General features: G+C 44.0%; 1 protein-coding gene across 2 annotated transcripts; it reads left to right on the plus strand.

The window, feature by feature from the left end:
- Positions 1-6,815: 6,815 nt before the first annotated feature.
- On the plus strand, positions 6,816-14,555 carry URM1 (ubiquitin related modifier 1). Of its 2 annotated transcripts, none has more exons than XM_069986074.1 (5): positions 6,816-6,906; positions 9,977-10,047; positions 11,855-11,936; positions 13,028-13,076; positions 14,162-14,555. In XM_069986074.1, the coding sequence occupies exons 1-5, from the start codon at positions 6,821-6,823 to the stop codon at positions 14,228-14,230; spliced, it is 357 nt and encodes a 118-aa protein (XP_069842175.1). In that variant the 5' UTR covers positions 6,816-6,820; the 3' UTR covers positions 14,231-14,555. The 2 variants fall into 2 exon arrangements, with proteins under 2 accessions (XP_069842175.1, XP_069842177.1); XM_069986076.1 differs by lacking the exon at positions 6,816-6,906 and adding an exon at positions 6,984-7,089.
- Positions 14,556-15,400: the final 845 nt, after the last annotated feature.

The raw sequence follows: 15,400 nt of genomic DNA on the forward strand, positions 1-15,400 counted from the left end.
TCAGCCGGAACACAAGTGCTTGGTATGGGGGAGGCCTGGAGTTTCCTGCAGGTTGTGATGGTATTCACAGCCTCCATCGCTTCAGCTCCTTCTTTCTTTCTTTTCTGCAGTTTAACCCGGGCAGAGAGACTCACTGATCTCTGCTTGACACCCAATTACCACATGAATACGCTGGAGTGGCTGAAAAAGGCCTCTCACTTCTGCTGACCCCCTCACTCCTTATGCTGAGAGGCTGCCGATCAAACAAAGCTCCAGCGGGCAGGCCTCCATTGTCACCCCTGCCGAGGGGTCCTCCTCTATTCCAGCACCCCATTGTCTGCCGTTTTATTAAATGCTTTCACTGCACAGGATGCAAACAGCTGTTCCAGGGCCGCCGGGTGCTTTATGCAGAACAAGCGGGCGCCTTTTTTATTTAACTTACTACCACATGCCACAAACTAGCCCATATCACTTACCAAACTTTTTGGCTTTGTGAACATAATTGCAGGAAAATCTGAGTCATCGGGATGAGCAAAAACGCTCCTGTGAAGTCCTGTGTATCCCACTTGGTTTTCCATCCCAGTACCTGGTGTCCAGACCTGAACCTCCCAAGTCTCCCTACTTTTATCCATCTCACTCTTTGCTCCCTTAAGGACGTGTTCACACAGCGAAAATCGCTGCGGATGTGGGTGGCAGAATCTCCACCAAATGTTGCATCCATGGTTTGCATGAAAAACCATCCAAAGTTGACATTTTACACCAAGCAGAACAAAAATGTACAAAATTTTCAAAAAATGCATCTAGTTTTTTATCATGGGGAAAAAAGTGATGTCACTTTTTCTGTTACCACATGGATTAGACTGGTAAAAGTGAATGAGAGCTAAGGCTCTGTTCACACGGAGTAAAACTGGAGGAATTCTGTGGAATTTCCACCATCCTCCGTGTCGTACTGGGAGTCTATGGGAGGCTTGCGCTCCTCCTCTCTCTGCGCTGAAGAATGGACATGTCAATAACCCCTAATTGCGCTTTTTTGCTGCTGTTTTGCCATGAATAGTTAAATCGCTGTAAAATAGCTCTACTTTTGCTGCGATTCCGTGAAAATTTTACTGCAATTCCACAATTCATATCAAAATAGAGGCAAATATGTAGGCTGAAAGCAATGTAGGCCAGCGCCGATCTTGCTGATCGGCGGTTGTTTGTGGCCGCAGGGGGCTGAAGATTGGGTCGTGTAAAAGGGCTCTTACGGAATCCGCACGTAAAACTTCAAGCATGTCATGTCAATTCTTTGGACGGACAGCGGAATCTGTCTGAGCATGGAATGGAGCCTGTGGGACAGGCGAAACTTCAAGCAGGGGCACACAGCGGAATCCGCTTAAAGTTCTACACGCAGATTCCATATTGTTTTCGTAACCTTACAGTTGATCCCGTCTCCTGCAATGAGTCAGATTGAGCAAGAAGCTAGAGAGTGAAGTACGCAGTAGCATGCTTCTCCCGACTCTACCTAGAGATCAATGCCAGTCTTAGCACCAAGACCCCGTCACAAGCCACACAGCTTTTAGAAGCCGCTTACAAGGCAAAATTTTTCTACCTCAAGTTATCTGTGTGAATGGGCCCTATGTTCATACAAGGCAGATTCCTACAAAGAAATATACGCTGTATACAGTGCAGATCTTTAGAAATTTCATCATATGGCTGCTTAAAAAATCCTTAGAAAATCTACATTGAATTTGAGGTTTAAACGTGAAATCTGAGTGTTGAACGCTGTGGATGCCATACAGATCATAGCAGATTTTAATGAGGGAAATCACAGTCTGCAAGAAATTCACCGTCTTGCAGATTTCAAATGATATCTTTTTTTTTCCCCCCTCCTCAACACTACCACAACCCGCAGCCAGATCCACACTATAATACACATGATGCAGTGCACACCTGTCAGTGATAGTGGTGTGGATAGTGGAGCTGATATGGAGACGTGATAGAGTTGTCATCATTGAAAGCCAGATCATAAGCGTCCCCGTCTATTGCACAGCTGTCTGCACAGACTCATGAATAGGAAATCCGCCTGGTTAGTTTGTGTTATGTCCATACTGCTGTATAATTAGACTGTTTTGCTGTTCAGGAGTCCAGGAAAGCTGGGAGACTATTCATGTCGTGACTGTAGTTGTGGTTAGCAGACCTATGTAAAAGGAGTGATTCCAGAAACTTGTACATACTGGGTGATTATTTTACAGCAGGGATGGGGAACCTTCAGCTGTTGCAAAATTACAATTCCCATCATGCCTGGACAGCCAAAGCTTTAGCTAACCAGGCATGATGGGAAATGTAGTTTTGCAACAGCTGGGGGGCCAAAGATTCCCCATCCCTGCTTTACAGTGTAGCTCATCAGCTGTTACAGAACTACAACTCTCAGCATTCTCTGACAGCCTTCAGCTATCAGCTCATACTGGGAGTAGAAGTTTTAAAGCAGGACTGTGCTATAAAGCTCCTCATTCACTGACATGACAATAGAGTATTGGCATATGGGGTATACTTGTTACTTGCTTCTTCTAATACATCCAGAGACTGGAAAGCTTCCCAGCCCTAATCCTGCTCATACAGCTGAGGGTTTGCTACAATGTATCAGGGTAGGAACGAGATTTGTTCTGTTGCCTTATTTATCTGTGATGATTTTGGTGCGTTTACACAGAAAGATTATCTGACAGATTATCTGCCAAAGATTTGAAGCCAAAGCCAGGAGCAGACTATAAACAGACATCAGGTCGTATAGGTAAGCCTGAGATTTCTCCTCTTTCCAAATCCACTCCTGGTTTTGGCTTCAAATCTTTGGCAGATAATCTTTCTGTGTAAATGGACCCTTACCGGCATCGCCATCGTTATTAGGCAACAGAGGATTTGCCCCAGTTAACTGCCATGAACATTAATTTGACATCCACACAAATAACGTCCATTATTTAATACACCATGGGGGACATTTACCAAGGGCTTTGCGCCTATTTTTAGGTGAATAATTGGGGTTTTTTTTTGCCCATTTTTGATCTAGGTTTTATTTATGAACCAGTATTTGACAGGCGAAGATTTTATTTTAATGCAACTTTTTTTAAAATCTGCCTGTTTTGAGTATTCACCCAAAAATTTGTATAATCTGGGATTAGCGCCCAATTTATAATTTGCGACTTTTTAAAAAGTTTCACAAACAGGTGCTGAGCTACGTCTGGTCAGTACTGGGTGAATTTGTTTGAAAATATTCTGTTCACAAATTTATGAAACGTTTGTCGAATTAGTCCTATTTAGCTGGGTAAAAAACAGATGAATACTCTGTAGAAAAATTGCACGTTTTAGAGGGGAACTATGAGCAGGTTAGGCAAATCTAACCTGCTCTGTCCCTACTGCACAGGAGTCGCCAAGGAGGAAGGTATCTGTCTTACCTTCCTCCTTGGGGCTGTTTCGGGGCAGTTAGTCATTTGTTCCACGGTCCAGTAAGACGGTCAGGAGCACTGGGGGACCTGTTAGGGGCACAGCCCTCCTTCATAGTGCCGATCCGCCCCCGGCCAGCTTGCCCCTTTCTAATGATTTGTGCGGGCAGGATTGGCGTTATGGGGGCAGGCAGTGCTCCTTGCGGTCTCACCAGACCGTGGAGCAAAAGACTAACTGCATCGGAATGGTGCTGAGGATGAAGGTAATGGTACTTTTACACAGTGCGATAATTCGCCTGATCGCACGATTAACGATTTTGAATGAACGATGTTTTTTTTATAACGATCAGCGTTTAGACGGAACGATACATCGTACGGAAAATTCGCTTAAGCCTATCTCACACATAGGGGAAATCGTTGAAAGAATGTTTACACTGAACAATCTGCAAATTTTTTGCGAACGATGATTTGTGAACATGTTGAAAGATCAAAATGAACGTCGTTTAATTGTTCGCTGCGTTTACACGTACGATTATCGTTCGAATTCGACCGTTATCGTGCAAAAACGAACGATCAATAGGTTCCGTGTAAAAGGACCATAAGAGACATAGCTTTCTCCTCTGTGTCTCCTGTTCAGTAGAGACATATCAGCAACTTATGGTGCGTTTACACAGGCAGATTTATCTGACATATTTTTGAAGCCAAAGCCAGGAATGGATTTGAAAACAGGAGAAATCTCAGTCTTTCCTTTATGACCTGTTCTCTAATTATAGTCTGTTCCTGGTTTAGGCTTAAAAAATCTGACAGATAAATCTGTCTGTGTAAACGCACCCTTATGGTACTTTTACACGGAGCGATTATTCGCACGATCGCATGATTAACGATTTTGAATGACTGATGTTTTTTTTTATAACGATCAGCGTTTAGACGGAACGATACATCGTACAGAAAATTCGCTATGCGATCATTTTGCAATCGCTTAAGCCTATCTTACACATAGGTGAAATCGTTGAAAGACTGTTTACACTAAACGATCTGCGAATTTTTTGCGAACGATCAACGATGATTTGAGAACATGTTGAAAGATGAAAATGAATGATTTCTCGCTCGTCGTTTGATCGTTCGCTGCGTCTTCACGTACGATTATCGTTCGAATTCGATCGTAATCGTGCAAAAACGAACGATCAATCTTTCCGTGTAAAAGGATCATTAGATTCGTCTAACCTGCTGATAGTTCCTCTTTATAGTGCGTTTACACAGACAGATTTATCTGACAAATCTCTGAAGCCCAAACCAGGAACAGACTATCAACATGGATCAGGTCATAAAGGAAAGACTAGGATCTATCCTCTTTACAAATCCATTCCTGGCTTTGGCTTCCAAAATCGTGTAAACGCATCCTTAGACTCAACAATAAATGACCCCCTACGTGCATTTGGCGGCCATCATTCTATTGACTTCAATGCATTTCATTGACATCAATTAAAATAATAAAGAACGTTATTTTCTCCTTTTTTTTCCTGCCCTGCCGACCCCCCCCCCCCCCCCCAGACCACCACTGATCCAATCTTAAAATGTGTTGGACTTTTTCTAAAAGTTTAGATACACTATGAAATCTCATTCGCAACGCTGATACTGTAATACATGGCAAATTTTCTGCATATACAAAAAAAAAAATTAACCTGTATGAGAGTTCCCTTACAGACCCCCTCAGTACATGATCAGAGCTCAGTGAGAACAGGAAACTTTAATGTCCTCTTTCACAGACAGCAAACAGAGATCCTGAAAAGGAATGGAAACACAAAGTAATATTAGAAAGTTGCAGAACTTTGTCATTATGAGGCGATTAATCTTCATTTCCATAAGACTGGACAAGTCCTCTATTCTGGTCTAGAGGCGAGGGGTCTCCAGGTTCCTGAAGCCTGAAGGGAGCAGCAGGTGCAGAGGGGCAGGTCTCAAGACCAGGGGGTAATTCCTCTGCACCGTAAGACGTCTATTTGTTCACTAATGACGGTATTGTCTCAGGGAAGGGATCAGCAAGTCTCTTGTAATGCAAAGTGAAGCATTCCTCTCATTCCTGGCTGCCATCACTAGGGCCGCAGGTTTCCTCAGTGTTTGCTGAAAGGCATTATCTTGACCCCTCTGCTCTTTTGCCTCCTTTTATCTTTCTTCCTTTCAGTAATTTCCTCTGGATCAGCGATCCCTCTTCTATTCTGTAGCAATATAGGATTAAGATTATACATGTTATACAATGGTATATATCTTTTCAGGAAATGGCGCCACTCATGGCCATAGACTAGAGTGTTCAGCGCAGGACTTTAGACCCTGCTGCAGGTGTAGCCTCACACACATCGCTTTATGCCGGATGTAAAAAGGGCACAATTGTGCATCTGTATTACTACCGCCAGTCCTGAACCACACCCAGGCATGATGGGAATTGTAGTTTTGCAACAACTGGAGGGCCGCCGGTTTGACAACTATAACCAGAAGATTGGGTAGTGTTGTTGACATGGCAACTGCACAACCTTTAAAACCATATGCCCCAATGCTGGTACTGCATACACTTAGGATGTTGTATGGTTGCCATCTCAGTTCAGGTCATCAGACCAGGCGGCTATATTATGTCTGTGCGAAACCAACCTACGAAGGTTCCCCCTTTCTTGTCTCCAGATTGGGTGGGGTTTTGAAACTCAGTTCCATTAAAGTAAATGGAGTTTAATCGGTTATCCAGCGCTACAAAAACATGGCTACTTTCCCCCTACTGTTGTCTCCAGATTGGGTGGGGTTTTGAAACTCAGTTCCATTGAAGTAACCCACAAACCCACACACCGTATATGCAGCAGATACGCAACAAATACGCAGCAGATTTGATGCTGTGTTCAGTTATGTAGATCTAATCTGCTGCGTATTTGCTGCATATCGCAGCAGTAAATACGCTGCGTATACGGTGTGTGGGTTTATACCCTAATACAGGTTTTGAGTGTTGCGTTGTTGCAATGGCAATGTATCATCAAAATCTAGTGTCCGCATCTTTGCCCTTCAGGCTCAAGCACCAGGCTGTCACCTATCTTTCCGGTAATCCTGAATGGCTGATCTTCCTTGCCGTCCATGATACAAAAACAGGGGAGGCAGGCATTTTTTTTATTATTACATTATTTGGACGGTTTACCACTCAGAAGCTTGGAAAAGCTGGGAGATATCCCCTTTAAGAGCAGTAATAGCATTCATATTGGCTGACAGCTAGTACTAAGGAACAATTGAATTATGAGCAGTTGGATATAGGAACAGTGGCCGGTGCTAAGAAAGCAACCAGAAACTCCATGAATAATTCAGGTGCAATAGGTGAGAAAGCAATGAATAACTTATGGGGAACGTTTCCTGAGCATCACTGCCCAGTCGGCTTCGCGTCCCCATGACAACCGGCCGGGATGCGAGCACTTCCGGTGCAGCCGGTGACGACTTCCGGTGGCTACGGCAATATGGCGGCGCCCGTGAGCGTGCAGCTGGAGTTTGGGTGAGTAGCGGATTTGGACGTTTATTCTTTTGTAGGAGACTTATAATAAGTCTGAGGTATAGAGCCCTGCTGCCCCCTGTGTGGCCGCTATACAGAGGTCATTATGGCCGCTGTGCGGGGGGCAGAAAGCTGCTGCCATTCATTCCTATTGCATGTGTGTTCACTCACTCCACAGTGGGACCTGTAAGAGATTAAGTATATAGGGCTGGATATATATATATATATATATATATATATATATATATATATAATGGTATTCTCTCCAATCTGGAGAACAGGAGAGGTTTTCTGTAGGGATTTGCTGCTGCTCTGGACAGTTCCAGACATGGACAGAGGTGGCAGCAGAGAGCGCTGTGTCAGACTGGAAAGAATACACCACTTCATGCAGGACATACAGCAGCTGATAAGTACTGGAAGATTGGAGATTGTTTTTTATTTTTTTTTAACAGAAGTAATTACCAATCTCTGGCACTTTCTGGCACCAGTTGATTTGAAAGAAAACATTTTTTTTTTTTTTTTTGCTGAACCATCCCTTTAATTGCAAAAAACACCTAAACTGGAGACAAGAGTGGTGCTGTCTCTGGAAGAAAGTGGCCATGTTTTTGTAGCACTGGATAACCCCTTTAATCCCTTACCTTGACAGCTTAGGAAGGGTTACATTTTGTACCTGTTGTCGGGACTGGCAAGGTGTGATCCATATGCTACGTATAGGGAATAACAGGTTGAGACAGGAATGTCCCTTTAAATGGTTACTGTCCTTTAAAGAAGCTTTGAACAAACTGACAATACAAGGAAATATAAAAAAAATACTTTGAAAAGTGCCTATTTCTTTCCTTATCCAACTCCATTCCTGTCCTCTCCCACACTTCTAGACACATTCACTATGAAAATATGCTAATCTGTGGAGAGATTGCCATCTCACTTAGGGATCAGTTACATGCTGCCCATAAATCTCTAAGGAGGGGGGATCTGGAAAAAAAGAGCCAAAAGCAGACAGAGAGACTGGAGCTTCTAGTAAGTATTATCTCACCACAGTGCTGGATTCACAGCTGACACTGCTCCGCACTGCTCTATAAAGTCATGCATGCTGCTGCTGCTTTTAAGGGTATGCTGTATAGATATAGGAGAGCAGAATCCTTTTGAGTATGGAGGCCCCGACTGATCAAAATTTTATTAACAGGAATACTTTCGGTTTCGTTCAGCCGAACCACAATGTCCAGGTCTTACCGCTGTCTGAAACCAGTATAACGCCTGTGCACAATACATGACACGCACAATAGAACTTATATTACATCCAAACAAAATAGGACATCATGGTCTCTCCAGCGGATACGACAAAGGAAGGGTGCTACCTGTAATATGCAGCTGAGATTGGAGATACCCCTGACACTGGCTTTTTAACCCCCTTAGATGAAGTGATCCACAGTGATTGCGGCATCTAAGGGCCCATTTACACAGAAAGATTATCTGATGGATTATCTGCCAAAGATTTGAAGCCAAAGCCAGGAATGGATTTGGAAAGAGGAGGAATCTCAGGCTTTCCTTTATAACCTGTTCCCTGTTTATAGTCTGTTTCTGGCTTTGGCTTCAAATCTTTGGCAGATAATCGGTCAGGTAATCTTTCTGTGTAAATAAACCCTAAGGGGATAGACAGTGGTCAGCTGTTATTGTGAGTTGTCAGTGGGTTACTTCAGCACCTGGGGGTTTAAAGGGGTTATCCAGTGAAAATCTTTTTCTTTTAAATCAACTGGTTTCAGAAAGGTATAAAGATTTGTAATTTATTCCTATTCAAAAATCTCAAGTGTTCTAATACATATCTGCTGCTGTATTTACTGCATGAGGTCGTGAATTCTTTCCAGTCTGACACACTGCTCTCTGCTGCCACCTCTGTCCATGTCAGGAACTGTCCAGAGCAGGAGAGGTTTCTATGGAAATTTGTTACTGCTCTGGACAGCTCCAGTCATGAACAGATGTGGCAGCAGAGAGCACTGTCTCAGACTGAAAAGAATTCACCACTTCCTGCAGGACATACAGCAGGTGATAAGTATGGGAAGACCTGAGATTTTTAAATAGAAGTAAATTACAAATATATATAATTTTCTGACACCAGTTGATTTGAAAGTAAAAGATTTTTGCCGGAGTACCCCTTTAACAAAGCTCACTAAGCCTGCTATATGCATGAGCCTGTGTGAGAACGACGTAAGCGTCTAAATCGGAGATGGGTAGCCTTCGGCCCTCCAGCTTTTGCAAAACTACAATTCCCATCATGCCTAAAGCTTTGGCTGTCCAGGCATGATGGGAATTGTAGTCTTACGACAGCTGGAGCACCAAAGGTCATTTTGTTATAGAGATGGTCTTCCTTCTATATGTGTATGTACACCAGTCAACCATAACATTAAAACCACCTGCCTTATACGCTGCAAGCTGCCATGTCTTGTGTATCCCAACCCCTTTGGAGAATCAACAACTCAGGGCACAGTCACACATCAAGAAGTCCTGTATCCCGGTCATCCTTCCTTGGAGCCATTTTGGTCGGTACTAACCACTACATATGTGGATACCCCACAAGACCGGCCATTTTTCTGACCCTCTGTCCCAGATATCTACACAACAATATGGTCACAGTCACTCACTCTTCCGCTTGTTCATTTTCCTGCTTCTAACATCAGCTCCTGATATATTTCCCCAACATGCGCCATTGTAAAAGAAATTAGTGTTCTTCCCTAATGATTTTAATGTTATGGCAGCTCGGTGTGTGTGTGTATATATATATATATATATATATATATATATATCATATACATCCCAATCTGTGACTTAAGTCGTGTCTCTCCCTCTGCGCCCAGAAGTAAATTATACCAGCCGACCTCTTTCTTCTTCCTCGCAGACAAAACTTGTTTCACTTTTCATTCGCACCCTAGAGAGCCTGACATAGAAATGCTAATGGCGCGCCCGTGTCCTGCAGGAGCCTGCGGGGAAGCCTTTGTCTGCGGCGGGCTGTGTTGTGTGACACCCCCTCCTCTGTGCTCGCCATGTCAGCATATCTCATGTTTTTATTATCTTATTTCAGAGGTGGCGCAGAACTGCTGTTCCAGGGAATCAAAAAGCATCACGTGACCTTGCCCAGCCAATCAGATCCCTGTGAGTAACCTCCATGCCAGGATAAGTATCGGGGTATCTGGGTTCTGGAAGTTTTTTAACGATGGGGCACTAAAGTTTGATTATCAGAGCAGGCACGTGACAAGTGATGTAAGCGAGCGGTGATGTCATGATGGTGGAGCTTGTCCCACCGCTGCTGTAGTGCCCCCGGGTCCTCTCTCTCTCCCCGGCCCTCGCCCATCTCTGTGGAATTTATTGTCAGGATGCTGCATAATGTGGGGGTGGACGGTGGGGAGAGCCATTTAAACTGATTAGGATGCAGTTCACATGGAAGCCGATGCCAGCTGTTCCTCTGCCCCCCTCCTGCTAACTGACCGACACTGTTTGCTCAGCGCTGAGCCCCCTGTGCGAAATTGCTTTTCAAAAGGACCACTTTCTGGTTAATTAAACAAAGAGTCAACACATCTGTGAAGTTTTCTGGCGTCCCTATTATCTTTATATTGATCCCCCTGCCCCCCCTGATCCCACCCAGTGATTCCGATTCTGGGATTCTGCTACCTAGGTCTAAACTGGTTGAGGCAAATGTAACTTAAAGTGCAGCCCCTCCCCCTACAAAAAAAAACAACAACATTATATACCTGCTTCCAGGAAAGTTGTGTGGTACACAGTGACCACTACTGTTGTGGCAGCCTTGTAAGTTGTCACCCAGCTTTCCCAGAACGTAAAAAAGCTGAATAGAATTATTCTTTTTTTTAAAGGGATTGTCTGCAGGTTGACTGGATGGAGTTGTACTGTACTACAATATTGTAATAGCCCTGGTTACTTATTAGACAGAGGGAATGGCCCCTTCCCAGACTGGGAACAATGGGAGAAGCGCAGGGATGCTGGGCTCTCCATGGTAACTCCTCTATACAATGGCTTCCCTGGACCGAGAATGTGGGCGGGTGGGAAGCAGGCAGAACTCTTTGACCCTCCTGAGTCAGGCTGATAAACGATCCTTCCTATCCCCGCGCCTGACCCTGCAGTGACCAGCGACGCTCTCCATCATACGTACAGATCTCCGCCCTCCCCGCAGCGGGCGTCATCTCCAGTGCACCATATTGGAGAATGGAAGGGGGGGGGAGATCATTTCTGCCGGTGCACTGATCCATGACATTTGAACCATGTGCGAAAAAGACTAATGGCGTCCTATATATTACATCCCCCAACCCCCCTATCAACTTAATATTTCACGACGACCTTTGTCATAGACCCCCAACTCTCCTTCCCAGATGGGTCCGCGCAAATGTTCCTGTCAAAGCGAAAGGTTCCCCAAAAAAAAAAAAAAAAAGATTATAATATATTTATCTGAGAGCTTCAGTCCTGGCGTGATAATGTGATCACTCATGGTGACATCACATGACCGTGGCAACCAGGGCATTACTTCACCACAGACGAAACGTCCCCTTGGCCGTGAACTTTTTTCACCCTGACTTGACTGATAACAGGGAGCAAAAGACACAACATATGGAGATAAAACAAGCACTAGGTTTTACGTATACCCTCCGCTTTATGGTTGAATATATGTAGAATATAATAGCAGAAAAGACTGTAGAAACCTACGCAGCGTGTGGATCCGTGGCAGATTTTACCTCATAGAATTCACTGGGGGGGAGGGGGAGACACAATCCGCGATGAAACGCTCACTTACTAAAATGCAATTCATGCATGTTACGTTGCGTTTTGTGCTAGTCAGGTTGTAGTAGATGTAGGTTATAAGTAGACGTCCTGGGTCGTCTTCTGTGGTGTTTTTTCCCCTCTGTATTCATGGGGCCTGTCTATGGTGTAACCGTCTTCTGTTTCCTGTCAGGGGACATCAGGCTGTTGCTGGTTTGGATAAAAGAGAATTTGCTGAGAGAACGCCCCGAGCTATTTATTCAAGGGGATACAGTGTGAGTATGAGGGACAGCGCGCGCACAGACTTCATAGTCACCTCTTATCTACTGTCCATGAAAATCCTGACTACAGCATCTCCCATTCACTGGGGTGCCAGAAGCTGAGATATAGGGAGCTGCTTGATGGGAAGAACAGTGTTTATGTCACAGATATAGCAATGGCACAATCAAAGAGCTCCTCATATCTCAGGATTCAAGTTCCTGCCCGTCCCCCCCCCCCCCCCCCCCCCCTCTGATTTAAAGCGTTTAAAGAGCTTATCGAGGCTTAGAAAACATGGCCGCTTTCTTCCAGAAACAGCAACTCTCCTCAGTTTGGGTGTGGGTTTTGCAGCTGCATTTACATTGAAGTGAATGGAGCTGGATTGTAATACCACACACGACCTAAAGACAAGGGTGGCGCTGTTTTTGCTGGAAAGTAGCTGTATGGTTTTTTTCTAGTCCTGGATAACCCCTTTAATGGTTATCCAGGATTCCCCGAGAGTATCCATGGTGAAAATTCTTTTAACTACAACCACAGCAGGATTTTCTTTAGAGTTGGTCTTTATTACTAATTTCAATGTATTGTCACTTAAAACTAATATTAATTTTACTATACCAGTATAATATATAATAAATATTTATCTATATTTTGATATTCCTTAAACACTCCTTTGAGGAACTGACATACTCAGGGCAGCCATTTGTTGGTTTGAACAGTGTATATTCTATTTGGATGTATGCTATCTCTGGAACAGGGGTAGAGACTTCGCATCCCTGTGCTGTGGTAATACTTCATCTTTATTGAACTATAGGATGGAATGAAAATCACTTGTGTTATAAGAATTTTTTTCAGCAGTTTGCTTTACAGTCACTTTTCCAGACCTTCACTTCCCTCACACATCATTAGGACTGTCCAGAATCCAGTGAAGAGCTGCTGTAAAGCAAACTGCTGAAAAAGTTATATGACATTATAGGAAGATGTCAGAACACATAGGATATCTCAGCTTGCTGTATACACTGTATGTTATGGCTGGTCCATGGTGTATAACATCCACCATTTTGAAACAGCCGGTCACATGACATGCTCTGACTATTCCTGTTCCCTGCAGGCGGCCTGGTATCCTGGTTCTCATTAATGACGCTGACTGGGAGCTGATGGTAAGCATGACACAATGGTTTCCCTCTACCGGGTAAAGCCTCCTCGGGCCTTGGCACTGACTGACTTCCCTGTAGGCACACATGTGGCCTAATGTGCGGGTATGAATGCAGAGTAAGTCGCCACGTTCCCTTGCGGCCTGGCAGCAGGCGGGACAGTACAAGCATCCCAGCTTGCTTTCCCCCTCTGGGTTACAGTGTATGTCAAGGGCAGGAAGGCCACCCATTGACTTACATTGTGAGCGACATAAGAAGGACACACAATGAGGAGGTTTCACTTCCCCGCCCATGAAAACAAACCCCATTAACAAAATGGTCGCTGGTGGGTGGTGTGCCAACCTGTTTAATCAGCCAGCTATATGAGCGATGTGCTGAATACGGGAGCCCAGGCCACAACCTCGGCTATTCATTTTATTTTATGGCATTTTTATCATGTTTTAGTCTTTATTTTTCTGTCTTTTTTCTGTTTTTTTGGGTTGTCATCTTATTTTATTTAAAGCAACCATGTAATGGCAATTTGGAGATTGAAGTCTATATCCCCCTTAAATTCACCCTTTAATATTGCTAAAGAGGTTCTCCACCTTACACAATCCCTACTTTTCAATAGCGATCCCCAGCGATCAGCTGGAATCTGTGGGGATAGCTGGCAATAAGTATTTAGATTTTCTGCAGTGCCACCACAGGGGAAATGAAGTATTACACAGTGCAGGTCCTCCAGAGGTTTCTATTCTCAGGTATGTGCGTGTATGTATGTATGTATATATAAAATTCATTTTATGTATGTGTGTGTATATATATATATATATATATATATATATATATATATATATATATATATAGTATCTGACTGTCCTCTCTTATATTGACTAGCCATACTTAGTGTTTAGGACTTATGGGAGCCATGAATGTGCTTATAGTCATTGTCCCTGGCTTTGTGTACATCAGGAAGATCCACATAACCATGCAGATATGTGTCATTCAGGGTCTTGGGAAAGCTGGATAACACTAAGCCATGGACTATTACATAATCAATAGTAGGAAATACATATTTTCCTGCCTCACATGTGGTTTCCGTGTCACGTCTGTAGGGTGAGCTGGATTACAAGCTTCAAGATCAAGACAACATTGTATTCATCTCAACGTTACACGGCGGATAGAGGAAGATATCTGGTGATCTGGATGAAACCATTGAATCTGTAGGGGGGGATGGGGGGGGGGGGGGAGTCCCTTGCATTTCCATCAGGCTGTGTACAGTAATGTTATTCTCAGCAAAGCGGTATCGCAGGTGACGGCTGCCATGTTTCATGTCACTTCTCCGGCCTAATAGGTCAGAACCATCTGCTTTATGACATGTTGGAGGTATCACTCACCGGTGGCCTTATAAAACACACCAGGAGCCTCTGTATTAAGGACATTGTTTTTCCAGACGCCTATACATCTTATACGTCACTCTGTTCTTAATAAATATGCCAATTTCCACCATTCGCTGTGGACTCTCTGTATTATTATTCATCACAGGGAGAGGGAAACCATCATGGCAGCTTTGTAAGAGGCAGGATATACCATATAGTTCTAAGAAGCGGAGGGCATGTGTGATCAATGTCCGTGGTCAGGATGCCCCTTTAAATGGTGTCCGGTTTACTTTAAATCGTCATAAAAGGTGGCAGCTATTTTGTAATTATTTAAATTTGAAAACCTGCACTTGCCCGCCGTATGGGTTACATCATCTCATTACAGTGTCACGACTCTACTTGGGCCACAAAATGGCCGTATGCTGGAAGATCTGTAACCTGACCCTATATATTCTGAGACTGAACCAAGGTGATCAATTTATACAAGAAAGAAAAATTAGATTAAATTAGATTAGTCAGCCTAGTGCCACAGCGCGTTTCACCCCACAGCAGCATTATATTGCAGCAGGGGACCTCCGATGAGAAGATGAGTGAAACGCGCTGTAATATCCTTATTTATTAAAGGGGCAGAACAATAATCCTGTAAGCTAACGGTGATGATTGCAGCGCCTTGTCTTTTTACTTGGTAGCCATCAAACGCGCGGCTGCTCACCCCTGCCACTTAAGCACCTTACTGAGTCCTCAGGAAAGGGAATTTATGCTCTGACAGTGAAACCCCACCTCCATCCTATCCCTCCATGCGTCTCTCCTTGCCCTGCCTCCTCACTGCTGCAGTGCCTGCTGTAACGGGTAATAAAAAGAGCTCTTGAATCTGCTATCGATTCATTGGGATATGAAAGGTCCCCGATGGATGACATTTCTCTGGCAGCGGCTATTGTACAGCATCACTGACTGCCGCAGCCTACATCTGCCGGC

The sequence above is a fragment of the Dendropsophus ebraccatus genome, chromosome 10 (genome assembly GCF_027789765.1).
Source record: "Dendropsophus ebraccatus isolate aDenEbr1 chromosome 10, aDenEbr1.pat, whole genome shotgun sequence".
Taxonomy (NCBI): domain Eukaryota; kingdom Metazoa; phylum Chordata; class Amphibia; order Anura; family Hylidae; genus Dendropsophus; species Dendropsophus ebraccatus.